Raw genomic sequence first — 18,403 nt, forward strand, 5'->3', positions numbered from 1 at the left:
AAGATTGGTCTCTTGTCTTAAAAATAAGAGAGTCTCATACACCAATTTATTATGTGAATTGTCTAGTTATCTTAAATTTATATTATTATTACTAGCAATTAAACCAAATGTTGTAAATGAAACACTGTAAGGCTATAGCATATGGAATAATAGCACATATGAAAAAACATGTGATATGTTATGTGATCTAGATGTTGCCTAGTTTGGAATTGTTTCCTTTGTAACATAAATTACTTGCTAAGAAAATATAATAACTAAATTTAACTTTACAACAGGTGCATCTTGAATGGAGACCCCAATTCCATTTAATAATTAATAGTTTTTAATTTATAAAATATTTCCAATCAACGAAATAAATTAAATTAATGAAATTTAAAATGTAAACTTTGAACTTTGAAAGTGATAATTGAATCTTTACAAATATGAAATTTACAACAAATTTATTATTCGACATTGCAATTGTCCTTCAACTACTATATCATAGCCATTTAATCTGACAACTCTCTTATACATCTTCAAAATTTGTATAGCCACATATACCCTTGGATCTGGCATGAGCCACAATGGAACTTGTCTTTTGCCTCTAACATGCCCCACACACATTATATGTAGATATTCAACCACAATTATGTGAGTTGTCATATAGTTCTCCAAAATGTTAAGGTTATTAAAACCCTGTGAGCTTTCCTCATGTTCCAACGCAGTAGGTTGAATATTTTTGTCGTTGAAGGCCTGAGCACCAAAGCTCCAAAGGAACCTAGACTACTTGCATCTTCTCTCCTTCAAACATCAAATACTTAAGCTTCATGGTGATGGGTAAAATTCAACATACAAGTTGCTCTACTCCAACATCTCCCCTCATCCAATGTTAGTGGACACAAAGAACAACATACAACCCTAGCGACATCCCCCTGAAACTAGAAAAGCACTAGTTGAAACAGAGAGACATCCGGAGATGGTTTAGTTGTCTAGAGTTGGTCCACAGCTCTGTTGGAATAGATTAAGGGAGAAGGGGCAGAGTTTCTATTCTAAGAATGTTCAATATGTCAGTGTGCCCATTAACAGTTCAATTTGGAGTTGACTGGCTACAGTGACTCATATTGGGCAGGTTTCATTGATGACAGGAAGTCCACTTCAGGAAACTTTATGTAGCTAAAGATATGTGAATTAGGTCTTCCAAATCCAAAGAATCCTTCTGAGATTGGGTTACTGACTAATTCACTTGGCCAACCAACCTCAATGGATTAATGGTAAGTTGATAAAACAAATTATATAAATATGTGGGGCCATCTTGGAAAACCACCTCTCAATCTCGCTCTTCAACTGCACCTGCTCTTGTATATTATATGGGTTCTTTCCTTTGGACCACCCATCTCAACTCGCTATAAATAAAATAAATCACTTGATCTTCTGCGTTTACTTATGTCGCGGTGATTAACCAACCTTTTGATATGGGAGCTCACTTAATTTCCATGGGGAGAGGGGATGGGAAATTATTATATAAGATGTGATTAGGTTGGGGACTATTTATATAAGTTAACAGCTCGATGCATATGGATGAGAGGGAGGGTCCAGTGAGTTGTCCCACTCCATTAGGAGTATTAATCCTTTTTGCCTCCTAATCTCAGGGTTCATGAGAGTGTTGGAAACTGCTTCATTATGCAAGCTTAATCTGGTGCGCTTATGCAAGCCTAATATGTGCTCTCAATTATGCTACTCAATTGGGTAGAAATGTTTATTTGATGTTTTGGAACCGATAGAGAATTTATTCTTTGTTTCCATGAGAGAGACCCTTGACTATTTACTTTCTGAAGCCCACCTTGATTTTGTGGCTATTTCAGCCATAGGTTTAGGATTTGAGAAAAAAACAAAACCCCAGAAAAGGAATTTCATGGCTTCGAAGATCTAATGCGTCCAACAATTTTCGGTTGCATTGATTTTATATAGAGAGTTTTGTACCTATCTTGTTGGACTAGGGTGTCTTATCTTTTAACATTACCCTAGATGACATTTTAGGTTAATGTACTGTGAGAGATCCTTTGTCTCTTATATGGCCACAACAATGTTATCAAACATTGCTGGCATACTTCTAAAAAAAAATTCAATTATTCTCATTTCCTCAAGTGTCTCACCATGTGACTTGATTTGAGTAACCAATCTAATTACATGTGTAAAAAATTAGTCTACATTCTCAAACTCTTTCATACAAATTGTCTCAAAGTCTCTCCTTAGCATTTGTAGCTTTGTTGTCTTCACTTTCACCATGCCTTGGTAGGTTGTCTATAGGGTGTCCCATGCTTGCTTGCACTTTGTTGCTGTTGATATACTTAGGAAAATACTTTCATGGACTACTTGAAAGATGTAGAAGAGGGATTTTTCATCCTTCTTCATGTTGTCTCTCAATTAATCCCTTTCTGGTTGTGTCAAGGCATTGTATTTTGCTACATCTGTTGGTTGTTTACACAAGCACCGAAACCTTCCGATACCATGTTTACGTTGCTAAACCTAATTTCCCCCTTCGCCGCCTACTGATCGGGTGGGATATGAAGTAGATTCTTCTGTCCTTTCTTTCAAGCAATACCTGCCATAATTTCCTTGGCCTTGACTTCTTCTTCGGGATGACAGGACTAGGCAACCCAACTAAGAGTTTCCTTGGCCTTTGGATTGGGATTTTCAAAGTCGGGAACCTAAGTTGTTCAATATAAATGCCCCCACCCAATAAGTCAATAAGGAATTTTTGATTTTTCCCATTCAAATATTTGATAAGCTAGGTGTGTTGGAACCATTCTCCACCAAATCCCAAATCTCTTGAGAAGAAAAAGAGCTTTCATTGTTATAGCTCAGTAGTCATAATGTTTGCCATTAAACTGAGGTATCTGAGGATTAGTCAAGTCAAGCTTGTGCTTGATGTTACCATTTCTCACTGTAAACAAATTTCGGATTAGTCAAGTCAAGCTTGTGCTTGATGTTACCATTTCTCACTGTAAACAAATTTCTCACTACTGGTAAATACACTCCAAAAAAAATCTACCTTCAAAACAAGTCTTTTAACTTCTAGTAAAAACACTTGTTTTTACACTAATAGAGTTTAAGTGGCTCTGATACCATGTTCGGAATTTTACAGGGGCAGAGGAGAGGAGTTTCCTGCAACAAATCAATTGCAGAAGTCAAATCTCTAGTTGCGGCAAGCAAATAAGAACAAAGGCTTAAAAAAACACAAAAACTTACTCACTGCACAAAAATTTACTCACCGCAAAATAGAGTAAAACAAAGTAAAAGCTTGGAACAACACAATAAGACTTTAGATTATATTTCTAAAGCATCAAAATACATTCATATGAGATTGAGGCGCATTCACCATGTAAATAAAAATTCTTACCGCGATTTACACTTCATTGGGGTTGCAGAGTAACACACAATAAAACCGAATATAATGGTTATTTTCATGCATCCACTAATATTTGCTCCACAATTTTCTCCTCTACCTCTCAGACTTTCACCCTCGACTCTCTACATATTTACCAACTCTTCATTAAGTGCTTTAACTATTGACGTGTTACGAAATGGTTAGACCCTCGACTCTCTACATATTTACCAACTCTTCATTAAGTGCTTTAACTATTGACGTGTTACGAAATGGTCAGTTTGTACTTCTGCTCAAAACTTCATATTTATCCAAACATACAACTTCACTCATTAATACATGACAGAGAAAAAATCTAACACATGGGATGGGCCATTATACAAAATGAGTGCCCACAGAATGGTCAGCTTGTACTTCTGCTCAAAACTTAGGTCCTTCAGTGTGCAAACAAAATCGTAACTTGCATTTTAGATGTACCACACATATGGTTGTTGTCACTCTAATTAAATGCCCTAGTTGAAATTAATATTTCCAATGCATAATTTCATAATTATGTTGCAAGTAAGCTCGTCACAGAAATTACCCAAGGCACATTTTTGTGAATACTCAAGTTTTTAATGACTTACAATTTTTTTTTATTTTCAATTACACTCGACCTTTCTATTTGAAGAACATGTAAATTTATAGAAAACACCACTATGCTTAAATCTTTTGATTTTCCTTTAAACCGAGATAAATCTCGTTTGATCGTTGTATTGCATAAAGCGCCACATCATATTCTAAAACCCTGAAACCCTGAATTTACTCGAGACATTGCCCGATGTTTGATATTTTTATTTGTCAAATCCTAAGTGTCAGCGAAATTTACTAGCTAACATGTCATTCATTATTGGGAAATGGCTCTTTACAAACATTACAATATTTCATAAATTATTGGGATTTTTTTTTACATATATGTGCCAGTTTTACCATTAATAAATCTTTTATCATACCCATTTTTACTATCAACTGTCAAATATCACATTTACAAATTTGACATTTACAAGTATTTCTTATGCCCAATGTTTTCTTCAAATAAGGTATAGAGACAAAAAAAAAAAAAAAAAAACAACTCTATGTTGCAATTCCTTCCACCAGCAACTCATAAATTCCTCAAACGTTGGGTATTTCTTATGCCCAATGTTGTCATTTTTGTGAATATGGATATTTTTAGTTTTGTAAACAACCGTTCTTAAGCTTATTTTGATAAGCATACACCTATATATTTTATCGTTTCCCTCCTTTTAAGTGTATTTCTCATAAAGCATGGCAAATTTTAAGATCGCTGGCAAAGCTCAAAAATACAAATGGAGCGTAAAGTAATGAATATATTCCTTTGTATTCATAAATCTATCAAATTGCTTTATAAGTCTTTTTTTAAATATCTTTTTTGGATAAGTTTATTTTCTTTTAGGTATTTTATTTTTATTAAAATAAATATATGAAATAATTTAAAGAAATGTAATAATTGAAATTTTTTAAAAGGTGTATTTTTATTTGTGTAAATTACAGTATTGGATTTTATTTTATTTTATTCGAGGAAAATAAGTTTTAATTAATTAAAAATATAAAGAAATAAATTGTTCAAGATCTATAATGAAGTGTTATAATTGATATTTTATAAGAAAGTATAAATTTATGTTAATCAAATTTATTTTATTATTTATTATTATTATTTTTCTTTTTTTTAGATTCTTATTTTATTTAAAGAAGATGGACTTTCCATTAATTATAAGTAGTTATAGGTATCTCGTTTTAATTTATATAATATTAGCAAAAAAAGACAATTTACTTTGTAATTATTATTTAGGTCATTTTTAGTAAAGTTAAATGTGTTTCAATAACATTTATATTAAACTATATAATGTGTTAATTAGAATTTAATATTTTTGTTATGCAAAATTTAAATGGCTTAGTTGAATTGTTGAATTTATGTTTTTTTCTTTTTTGGCTAGAACTCAGCCATACAATTCATGGAAAAAGTGTAATTTTTTATTATCTAAATCTCATTTTTAAATGAATAGATGAATTCAACAACCTTTCTAGAATTATCTAGATACCATAGTTTAAATATAGGATTCCATTGTTAAAATTGTTTTTCTGAATGCATAAATAGATTCAACGCCCTCTAAAATCCTTAGAAGCACTGAGATTATGCACATTCTATACTTCAAATTTTGGATTCCAACAATTTCCTACCAAATTTCAAACAAAAAGACCAAAATTAAAAAAAAAAAAATCAAATTTAACATAATACCCACTAAAACACCTAACTCAAATCCCCTCACATTGGTATTTTTGCAAATCTTGTTGTTTATCACCTACTTTCTTCACCCTCGATTACTTTACGAATTTATAATACTACATGGGGAGGAATGCATTGAATTCAAATTAATGAAATGGAAATGGCTAGTTCTAGCATGTTGCAAGTAACATATTGTCATACCAAAAATGTTAGTTATAAAAGAGAATAGAATTTGTGTAGACTCCATATGCTTAAGTAAAATATTATCACACCACTAATGTCAAATACATGATGCTTATGTAAAATATTGGCACACCACCAATGTCTACCCTAAAATAGCATAGTAATTGTCTAGATACCATAATATTCCTTAAAGAACCATAGTCCCATGGATTTCAAAAGGGTTTTCTAAACTTTTCTTGTAATAGAACCAAAAATTGTAAGTGCAAACATAAATCTTAAATGAAGATTTTAAAAACATTGTAGAGAAAAATCACAAGTCTTATTTTGTTTGCAATTGGGTATATTTGACTAAATTACTCTTTATTTTGATTGATCTTAACTTACATGAAGTCTTGTATAGGAAATCAAGACTTTGGCCAAATATAATGTTGTTTTGGTTTGTTTTTGTTGAAAATGCCAATTTATAAGTAAGAAACACGTGACAAATGACCAAGCATGTGTCACATGAAGTTGAGACATCATAGGAGAGATCACCAACTAACAATCCTAACCTTCTCTAATTTTGTGACGTGGTTTTGGTTCTTAATCTCTTCCCTAATAGTCCCAGACATTTATAATGGTTTAACATAAAGTATATACTATAACATGCATTCACATTGGCACGAATAAAAATTTATATAATTTTTCTTTTCATTTAATGTTTGTTCGGATTTTGTTTACTAATTAATAGGGTGGACACTTTTACCCATGTTAGCTTAGTGGCTAAAAATGATTTTCTTAAATTTCGAAATAAAGATAAGTGAAGTTAAGCTTTAGGTTTACCATCATGGAGAAATAAATCTAAATGTTAGTAAATTAAGTGCCATACTAAAGAAATTTCAATTTGATAAAAAAAATTAACTGTAACATCAAAGGGAAAAAAGTAGGAACCATCACTAAATTTCAATGAGATGGAAATGAAATGTACCTACTAAGTAATATCAAATCCATCATTTTAGTATGCAAATTGGAAGTATAATTTCCATTTAATTTCTAAATAAAATGACATTTTATTTTTAAACATTAAAACATCAACTTTTGAGAAGATCAATATAATAAAATAATTTTAAAAACTGTAACGATAATGTAACATACATAACCTAAATCATCTACATTTTTTTCTTATATTGGAAATAAATATGAAATAGAAAAAAAAGGAAAAAGAAAAAAAAGAGGAAAGAAAGAAAGAAGAAGTAAAGTGAAGAATTCAAAATGTTGCAGTCTCTCACCATCAATTGGTTTTGTAAATCATCTTCAGATCCACAAATTTCTTTTTTTCAAACTATTTTTAACTATGTAATAGTGTTTTCTCTTTCAAAGTGGACAGTACTCCATGCTTCACCATGACAGATAACTTAAAAGATGGACAAAATTAGTTTATTCTCTTCCCTTTACCTTGTGCCATGGACAACAAAGAAATACACAAAATTTCTAGATAATTCTATTCTTTCTTATATTTTATTATTATTATATTTATAATCTTTAGCAATTAACATGTTGTTAACTTTACTGAGTTATTACTTTAATATGAATATTATGATTTATTGGTTGAAAATTTGATAATGCATGAGTACATAGATATATAATTGTTTTTGTTTTAAATATAGAGTTAACACATGATCTTTAAAAATATTAATAGTGAAATATATATTTAAATGTGGATTATAGATAAAATATTTCAATATCAATTTTATATATAAGAAATTAATAGATACAATGTAGGAAAAATATTAATAACAAAAAAATATTTTAATGTGAATTAAAATAAAATATTTCAATGTATAATTCCTTTTGTATTGAAAATGAACTTGGCTCTTAACATTTAAAAAATATTAATTAAAAAAAATTAATATTAGTTAGAAATAAATTATTTCAATGTCCTCTTTAATGTTCCCTTTAAGTAAATATTTGTATATCAATTCATTGTTCTCCTTCCAACCTTGGTTCATGTGACTTGCTCAACTTACAATAAGTGTGTCTTGTAATGTTTTCAAGCCTTGTTATCTAAGCAATCCCTCTAAGAATTTACATATTCCTCATATATAATATAAATAGATTTTTTTATGAGACAAATATATTTGAAGCAATGTGGCACCATCTTAATTTTAGATCTATGGTGCATAAAGAGGGTTCAAGTCCCTCCATGTACCCATGCCTCATACATAAAATGATAATACTTATTAGAATTAAGCATAAAAAACAATCATTCATCATCATGTGAAGGCTTAAAAGGGTTGAAGATAAAAATCACATTCTCTTAAATTGTCTAACTTATACTCACATGCTTTCTAATTTTCAATATATCTCTCATAGTACCAACCTTCTCTTACTTCTTTTTGAGCATAAAAATAAAATGCTAAAGAATTTTGACTAATTTCTTACCTGTTTAAGGTCCAATGAATCTTATAGTTTTTAATAGATCATCAATATCATTTGCTAGAATATTTTATTTATAAATTAATTAATTAATTAATTTAATAATAATTTATTTATTTATTTATAGTTTTTCTCTACAAAATATCTGGGTAAATCCACCCAAAGGGATCACTTCCCACCACCTTATTATCCGAGCATAATCTAGAGGGCATTAATGAAATTTGACCCTGTAACCTCCCATTAACAAGGTGCTTTGAACGAGAGAAACTCGACCAAGATCAATATATCTCTCATAGAACCAACCTTTTTTTACTTCTTTTTGAGGATAGAAATAAAATGATAAGGAATTTTGATTAATTTCTTACTTTTTTAAGGTCTAGTAAACCATACCGATTTTACTAGATGTAGAACATCATCAACATCATTTGTTAAAATAGTTTATTTATAAATTAATTAATCTTACAATAATTTTATTTATTTATTTTCATTTTTTTCTGAGAAAATATTTGGACAAATCTAGTTGAAGGGATCACTTCCCGCCACTTTATTATCACTTCCTAACCTTATCACTTCCTAACCCAGAAAGCTTGAGGAGACCTCCCATTAACAAAGTATTTTTAGCTAGAGAAACATAATCAATAAAACTAACCCAAAAGACTACTTATTATTATTTTTATACTTATTATTATTTTTATAATATAATAAATATAAATTTTATTTTATTATTTAAATAAATCTATTACAAACTTGAGTAACTAATTTTGAAATTTATATATTAGTTTTAGGTTTAATAAATATTAATTAGACTTAAAAATATCCAAAACTTATTATTTAGATTTAAAAAAATCCCCCTATTTTTCAATATCGTTAATTACAATCTAATTAAAATAGCATTTTATTAATAATTTAATATTTAATAAAAAATATAATGATTAAAAGATTAAAAAATAAACCATTGACATTTGTTTTCTTTGTCATGCTATAACCTAATTTGAATAGATTTTACAGACTTACATCACATGCTCATTTAAAATTAAACGAAATATGTGTATATAAATTCCTAATGCTAAGAATAATGAAGCAATACATGTCTAGACCTGTGGATGCGGTATTGGTTGAAACATTTAATGTTTCGGTCACGTGGAGGATAGAGGTCTAACCTTCATCCCTCGTGTCATTATCTCATAGCCCACTTCATTGAGGTCTCATATCGAATCTTGTGAAGTCAGAAACTAACACGAAGGCTCGTGTCGAATCCGATTCAATGCAGGGCGGGGAATAAGAAATAATTTCAATACGTGTCTTTTTTTCACTGGGTATGTACAGACGAGGAAAGGGCGAGGGCAACCCTCCCTTTATAAAACACTTTCGGTGTAATTATAAATGAGATAATAGGCGATTAAAATAAAAATGATCCTTAATTTATAAATATCTTTCTTAATATTTTTTTTAACAATATGAATTACTCTTTATTCAACAACTAAATATTTAAAGTAAAGATATTGATAAATTATTTAAAGTAAAGATATTGATAAATTATTTAAGGAGAATATATTTAAAGTAAAGATATTAATAAATTTTGTAATATTATTAAGCAAGATAATAATATATTAAAAAAACATTGATGTTGATATTAATTTTAAATTTACCAAAAATTAAATGTTTTTATCTAATGTTTACTTTCAAAAAAAATATATATATATTTATTTCAATTTTAATTGGTTCACCTTTTATTTTACAATGATTACATTGTACTACAAAATCTATAATTTATTGTACCATAAAATCTTTTGTTGTACCAATATAATTAATAAAAAACCATAATTTTGTGCAGCTTCAACATTTGTAAAATAGAAACATTGACTCAATGAACCATATTTCACACGGAAATTGGATAAGACATTTATGTGGGAAGGTATTAATTCACCATTGCAATGTGAGAACGTGGAGAGACATTATATTGCTTTAGCCTATACTTCAATACCACACACTATACAACTTAATGTGATTTATAATCCTCCCCCACTCGTTTATAACGTTACGCGCTTGTCGTGGTTGTTAATAATCTGCTAGAGTGTCGTATCAATGTTGTCAATGTGACATATTTTAATAGCGTAATTTATTTAGTAGATGTTTGTTTTTTTGTTCAAAGTTGAATATAGCCCTGTTTTAGGATAATAAATTTGTATAAATTTTCAAATTTTGGTGTAATTTATATAAAAAAATTTAAGATATTAAATTTATTTATATATTTTAAATAATAAAAAACCATAATAATTAATTTATTAAAATATACTTATTTCTATTACAAAATTTACTTCCTAAAGATTTAGGAAAGTCAATGTAATAGATTGTGATCACCCGGATAGATTATTATCAATGTGGAATATCTCCTTAAGGGGAATTTTTTTTTTCTTTAAATTATTATACACTATTTCGCAGAAGATTAAATGACATATGGAACATTACTAATAAGTGTGATAAACTTATTTATAAAACATTAAACTGAATAAAAAATTTATTTATATAAGACAGATAAAAACAATTTATAAAATACTTTATTTATATAAGACAGATAAAAACAATTTATAAAATATAATATAGCTAGAAGTTTTATTAAGTTGAGAGGTTTATTCTATAATCCAGTGTAATGTGTAAGCGTGTTCCTCTTTCATGAAAATTAATTTAGTATAATGTGTAAGGGTGTCCGTTCCTCATCAAAGTTGAAATTTTGTTCATATTAGTCAAAATAGAAATTTAAAAAAATCCAAAAATAAAAAAATTAAATAACTATACAAAACATAACATTTAAATAATGTTGGATGTTACATCCTTATTTAAGATGGATCTATGTTGGTCTATTTTAAAGTGAAGTTTCAAAATCCAAATTGCCAATAATCTTCAAGAAAAACCATTAAGATATTTTTGGAAGTTTTGAATAAATAAAATTATTATTCCTGCCACAAAAGGGTAATAACGTATTGAAAAAATATTGATGTTGACATTAATTTTAAATTTACCAAAAATTAAATGATTTTATCTAATATTTACTTTTGAAAAATTTTAATTTTTTTTTTAATATATTTATTTCAATTTTGATTGATTCACCTTTAATTTTACAATGATTACATTGTACCACAAAATCTATAATTTATTGTACCATAAAATCTTTTGTTGTACCAATATAATTAATAAAAAACAATAATTACAGTATAGCTCACAATAAAGCATTGGTGTCACTTCATTCTATATACAAACTCTACAATTAATTTCTATGTTTGCAATTAACAATCAACAAGAACAAAGAAGAGAAATATATTAATAATTGTGTGTGATAAGAACATTAAAAAATGATATTTATAGGTGCTCATTAATGCGAGAGTAACGAATGATGACATAATAAATTAAAATATGTGATAGAGAGAACATGGCATCTCATTACACTTGGTGGAATAAAGAATAACAAGAACAACCATAAGCATGGGCTTAAATGTCTCACACGCTTGTTTCAATTTTTCTTAAAAAACGAAATTTATTACGTGAACAACAAATGTCTCACACGCTTGTTTCAATTTTTCTTAAAAAATGAAATTTATTACGTGAACAACAAGAAGATGTGGTTACAAATCTTACATGCTTATCGCTTCTATTTTTAATGGAATTTTAATTGTAAATTGATTATTTAAATAGGGATGAGTAACTATTATATTAATTTTTAATAAATATATTATTAAATAAATATATTTTAGAAATAATTATAATTATAATTATTTCATTTCATAGCAGGGTAATAACCTATTAAAAAAATATTGATATTGACATTTATTTTAAATTTGCCAAAAATTAAATGATCTTATTTAATGTTTACCTTTGAAATTTTTTTAATTTTTTTTTAATTTTTTTTTTTAAATATATTTATTTTGGTTCACCTCTGAATGTGCAATGATTACATTGTACCACAAAATATGTAATTTGTTGTACCATAGAATCTTTTGTTATACCAATGTAATTAATAAAAAACAATAATTACAGCACAGCTCACAATAAAAGCACTGGTGTCACTTCATTCTATATACCAATTCTACAATTAATTTAATAAAAATGTCATGTCATTATATATACCACCTAATCAACGCAAACTCAAGCAATAATGAAAATTGACCAATCAACTCATACAGAGAATATCGGGAAGTGCGTGATCTGTTTATTGATATTAATTGGAGCACTTGCTGTATATTTGGCAAAAGTAAAAAAAAAAAATTGAATGTATTTGTAAAGCAACTATTCCTCTCCATCATTTCGCATAAAGTCAAAGATAATTTTTGAGCATTGCAATTTTTTTTCAAGCCCAAACTTTGAAAGTGACCGCGACCACAAAGAATACCGATTGTGCAAGTGTGAAGAGAGACATCTGAATGGATGATGATCACAACCATGTAGGAAGTTTAAAAGCTTTGAAATTTATTTAACAAATAAAAAAGGTGTACGATGAATTCTATTTTAGTAGACAACCCTATTCACAGTAGCGACGAATTTGTGAATTTGTTTTCCAATTATTAAAAAGGTATTTACAAATTTATTTGAATGACTTATATTGACCAATTTATTAAAAAAAAAATTGACATTTTAAAATAATATGTGCTAAAATTTAAAAGTACTTGTTAATACATTTATTTTTGTATTTATGATAAAGTATATAAAATATTTATTTGAGAAATTATTTATGTAGATAAAGTATATAAAATATTTATTTGAGAAATTATTTATGTAGATAAAGTATATAAAATATTTATTTGAGAAATTATTTATGTAAATAAATTTATGTTACCTCACTGTGCAATATCATATGGTGCTTTTCTTAGTTTGGTATCTTGGTTTCATAAAAATAGATATTTCATATCTTTATAACATGAAATAGTTTAAATTTAAATATGACATTTCTAATTAAAATTAATATGTAAATTGAAAAATCTTTAAATTTTTAGATAGTATAAAGATCTTTAAAATAATTTATTTATAATGTTGCCTAATTTAATATATTTATATAATTTTTAATTTAAAATAATTAAACAAATTAAATTAAAGTATTAAGTGTATTATATTTTTCAATCCACATTGTTATTGTTTTGATTTTTTAAACTGAGAGTAATTAAAAGTATTTAAATAACTCACAAAAGTTATTTTTATTTTTTCTTATGTTTTAAATTTGAATCTATTATTATTTTTTTAAGCTTTATCCACCACATTAAATTTGTGTTATTATGATTTTTTAAACAATTTAATAACAAAATTATTAATATTTTAATTACTGACTACTAATGTTACAAATTTAATATGGTATATAAATCTTATAAAAATAATGCTACAAATTTAATATGGTATATAAAGCTTAAAAAAATAATAATAAATGGAAATTTAAAAGACGAAAAAAAATTATAATCATACAAATATAATATCGTGATAAATCTTAAAAAATAATAATAGATGAAAATTTAAAACATCAAAAAATAATTAAAAATAACTTTGCTGAATTATTTAAATAATTTTAATTACTCTTACTTTAAATTGTACTGCAAAGCCAATTTTCCAAATAATATTGATTGGTGTCTTCAACTTTCTGACTCTTTTATGAAAGCCTATCCAAACAGTTTACAATGCACTAAGAATCCCAAAGTGAAATGTTCTATGCCAATATAAGATTTCAATATCAAGCCTAAGAAATAGCCAATATAAATGTCTTGTAGATACAAGTTTGACAACAAATGAAACTAGCACAAGAATAGATTTTTACCTCTATCAACCAATCAATCAAGATTACCCTCATTTTCTCATTGATTTCAACTGCCTTGTCATATAATCTGAGATATGCAGCTAATGGTTTGGACATATGGACATATGGTGCTACAAACTTTTACTGAAAAGAAAATAAAAAATTACCCTAACATTCCCAAAAACACTGGGATAATTGACAAGAGACACACCTCAATCTTCCCGTAGAAGTTGTATATATCTTCAACATATTCAACAACTTACAATTGATTTTCAAGGTCTCCATCATCCATGATAGGAAAAGCATTGTGGCAATGGCTACATGCACCCTGAAATTACGCTTATCAAGATTATTGAATTTTTTTTATCCTACTTACATAATAAATATACAGAAAGATATCTGAAATTTATAACACCTGCTAGTAATTTGGGGTGGACGTGGTTACTTAAAATTTTAAGCAAGAATATCTACAAAGTAGCCTTTGTTCAAATACAATAGTTAGTTCATACATTTCAAAATTCAATAATTGAACTAAGTCGCAGGAAAACACTAACTATACTACCTTGTTTTATAAATAAAAAACAATTCCATTACCTTTTAAAACCCAGCATGTATAAATTTTCTAAAAACGTTGGGGAAATTTCAATTTTAACGATGCATAGAAAATTCCATTCCCTTTTTCAACCCAACATGTTTAAATTCCCTAAGGAAATTTCAATTTTGACGGTGCATAGAATAAACGCGGAAAATCAAGTTGTAAAAAAGTAAAATCACTTCAGGTCAGCGTGGAATCTTCCCTCTTCACGTGCTTGTAGGCCCTGTAAGTTGAGGAATATCAAGTTCTAAAAGGAAATCATGAATGCGGTTTCAGCGTTGAGTCTTCCTCTTCACGTGTTGGTCCGCCATCAAGTAAAAGTGGTGGACCATATTTGTGGACGTCGTACGGCTTCGCGCGTTGGTGGCCAATAAATTCAAAAAATGTCAAAACGCGTGGAGAAATATCTCATAAAGTGGCACAGCGCGCCGGCAATATTATACCGATCCACCAAATATTACATGACATAAATGGCATCTCTCATCTGCACCGCACCTTCAAATACTGAATCGTCCAATATTACATGACATAAATGGCATCTCCCATCTGCACCGCACCTTTAAATAGGCGTCTTGGTCACGCGTCTATGGTATCCAAAGCATCATTACTCAAGAGTCAACGTGTCCACTGCATTTTTAAATTTTGAATTCCATCGAGGCTTTGCATCTTATTATACACTTTATCAGTTCATACATTTCCAGATTTCAGTATCAATGGCAAATCTAACTATATCCGCTGCTGCTTCCTCTTCCTTGGCCTCCTCTTCTGCCTCGACTTCTTGTACTCCTTGGGATCTGTTTATTAATCACCGCGGTCCGGATGGTAAAATGGCCGCCAGATATCTGTACCGATGCCTTACTTCCCATGGATTAATGAGAGTCTTTTTCGACAAGGAAGAGATGGAGAAGGGACAAAACATTTCTCGCCAGATAATAGAGGCTATCCGTGGTGCGTTTGTTCACATTGCAATCTTTTCACCAAGGTATGCCGAATCTTGGTGGTGCTTGGATGAACTTGTGCTCATGGTAGAGTCAGGGAAAGCCATCCTTCCAGTTTTTTACAAGGTTCAACCTTCGGTGGTCCGTTATAATGTCAAAGACGGAGCTTACGCTGATGCCCTGCGAGACCTTGCAAAGAAAACTACACCTGATCCTAAAACTGGTGAAGAGAAGCCACGCTACAGCTCTGACAATATTCAGAAATGGAGAGGCGCACTTTCTAGAGTTGCCGATTTAAGCGGTTGCGAGATTAGGTGAGCTGCATCTCCTCCTGTCCCTTAACATCCGTCTTAGTTTTCATTTGTTGGATTCCCACCATGTTCAGATTCCCTTAGTTTACATTTGTAAGCGTTTCTCAGTTGCTTTGTTTACTCAATTCAGGGACGAGGATGACGAATTTGAGGAACTGGACAATGTAGTGAAAGAAGTTCTGAAAATGATTCCAAAGCCATTGGTGCATGTGGCAAAACATCCAACTGGGTTGGATCTCAAAGTCGCTGAATATGAAAATTTTGAAAAGAGGGCCCTATCCAATCAGGAGCGCTGCAAGGTTGTGGGCATTGTGGGTGTGGGTGGCGTTGGGAAAACCACCCTAGCCAAGGAATTGTTCAACCGTAGAAGATTAGTTTACACTAAATCCTCGTTTTTATTTGATGTAAGACAAAATCCTGTAACTCTTTTACAGACGAATCTCTTGGAAGCCTTCATAGGTGAAAAACATTGCAAAATTGAGAATCCTGCTGAAGGGTTAGGGATACTTTTGAAGTATCTCTCGTCTTTTCATGGTCTTATAGTTCTAGATGATATAGATCATGCATCTCAATTGGAAGCACTTTTGCCAATTAGGGATATCCTTAGCCCTGAGAGCTTGGTTTTAGTTACCTCCAGGGACAAGCACGTCCTCAGAAGTTCAGGGGTGTTAGAATCCTCAATTTATTATCTGAAGGGATTGAGTGAATCACATTCCAAAGAGCTCTTCTGTTGCTATGCCTTGAATCAGCGACTTCCATCACCAGAATTTGAAGATCTGGTACAACGATTTGTAGAATCGTGCGATGGATTGCCATTGTCGCTCAAAGTATTCGGGGCGCTTGTTTGTGGACGGAATGAATCTTACTGGCAAGAGACACTGGATGAACTTGAAAAGGTACTGCCTGGAACTGAGATACAAGCGAGTCTTAAAATAAGTTACGACAAGCTCAGTTCAGATGATCAACAAATATTTTTAGACATTGCTTCCTTCTTCATAGGAGAAAAAAGAGATCGTGCCATCAGAATATGGGGTTTGACGGGGATTGAAAATCTACAGGACAAGTGTCTGCTTGAAGTGGGCGCGAAAAATAGCATTAGAATGCATGATCACTTTCGTGACCTGGCAAGAAATATTGCGCAGGGATTAGGGAGCCGTCGTCTTTGGCAGCAATCGACGAAGGACATTGATGATTTGCTGGAGCAATCGTCAGCTGTAAGTGCTTCCATCATTCAAACCCTTGGATTCAGATTAAATTTGAATTTTAGAGTTTCTGTATTCACAAGAAATATATTTTGCTTTTTCGAAATAAAGATCTACAATTGTGATATTGTATACTTTTCATATGCGAGCAGAGAATGACCGAAGTTCGCGGGATTAGGATGCTTGATTGTTATTACAACAGTTGGCCGTCGCACCGTTCAGATATGGCAAAGCCACGGCGCAACAGACGGAGGGATGATTCTCGCATTTCGAAGTTGCAGTTTGTTGCAACTGCAGATGGTTATTATTTAAAACCCATATTGGACAAAACGTGGTCACCAAATCTCAGATGGCTCCGCTGGCTTAATTGTCCATTCTCTTGCCTGCCTTCGTGGATACCCATGGAGAACTTAAGAGTTTTAGAAGTGAAAGGGGAATGCTTTTATGGATACCCAAAATCGCTGTGGGAGGAGAAATCTCGGGTATGCTTATTTTTCTTTTGTAATTTCATTTCATTTGTATGCCAAAATCATCATTTACGTCTTCTGATACCTGAAACGCCAAACATTGCAGCCTCCTCTTCAGTTGCGAGAACTACGTATCTGGAATAACGCTTCATTTTCATTTTTAAACTGTCCCAAGTCGATAGGACAGCTCCAGTACATTGAAAATATTACCATCCAAGCCTCGCTCAAAAGTTTGCCGGAAGAATTTTGTGAACTGCGCTCCTTGAAATACTTACGCTTAGATGGCTGCAGCGAAATGATCTCGCTGCCTGATTCTTTTGGAAGGCTAACAAACCTTCAGCGCATTAAATTGAGACGGGCCTCGAGTTTGCAGATGCTTCCAGAATCTTTTGGCAACTTAACTCGACTCAAAAGTCTAGATTTAAGACGTTGCCAGAAGCTGATCCTCTCCAGCGCCACACTTGGAAATATTACAACCCTGGAATACTTGAATATCTCAGGGTGTTTGAATGTGACAGAATTGCCCCCCCAGATCGAACATCAACGGTCCTTGAAAGAATTAGAAATGATGACAACGAACTTAAAAGAATTGCCCAACTGGATTGGGAACCTATGCAATTTAGAAGCTCTGTCAATAAGTAGCGGTTCGTTGGAAGTGCTGCGTCCTCTTGCGCTGTCTGACCGCAGGAGCTTCGACAATTTGGTTATCTGTGGAACGCATAGATTGACCAATCCCTGTCCACGGTTGTCTCAGTTGGAAATGTTGACTAACCAGGCGTGTGGAATAGAATACTTACCACAACACCTTCTGAAGATGAACAATCTTCGACGTTTAGAGGTTTCGCTTTGTCCGTTGCTGGAATTGCCATTTAAG

General features: G+C 30.7%; 1 protein-coding gene across 1 annotated transcript; it reads left to right on the forward strand.

The window, feature by feature from the left end:
• The first annotated feature begins 15,347 nt into the window (after nt 1–15,347).
• LOC149242974 (disease resistance protein RPV1-like) lies at nt 15,348–17,747 on the forward strand. The gene is made up of 3 exons (XM_089367741.1): nt 15,348–15,863; nt 15,991–17,074; nt 17,215–17,747. The coding sequence occupies exons 1-3, from the start codon at nt 15,439–15,441 to the stop codon at nt 17,671–17,673; spliced, it is 1,968 nt and encodes a 655-aa protein (XP_089223867.1). The 5' UTR covers nt 15,348–15,438; the 3' UTR covers nt 17,674–17,747.
• The last annotated feature ends 656 nt before the right edge of the window (nt 17,748–18,403 follow it).

This window comes from Pinus tabuliformis, chromosome 8 (assembly GCF_031772625.1).
Source record: "Pinus tabuliformis cultivar Carrire ecotype Pingquan chromosome 8, CPIR1, whole genome shotgun sequence".
In the NCBI taxonomy this organism is placed as follows: domain Eukaryota; kingdom Viridiplantae; phylum Streptophyta; class Pinopsida; order Pinales; family Pinaceae; genus Pinus; species Pinus tabuliformis.

Bases quoted from the DNA above. Each gene is read 5' to 3' on its own strand.
- LOC149242974 (XM_089367741.1), top strand. From the start codon at position 15,439: ATGGCCGCCAGATATCTGTACCGATGCCTTACTTCCCATGGATTAATG. The intron at 15,864-15,990 runs GTGAGCTGCATC...TACTCAATTCAG, and splicing joins TTAAGCGGTTGCGAGATTAG to GGACGAGGATGACGAATTTG. The intron at 17,075-17,214 runs GTAAGTGCTTCC...ATATGCGAGCAG, and splicing joins TGCTGGAGCAATCGTCAGCT to AGAATGACCGAAGTTCGCGG.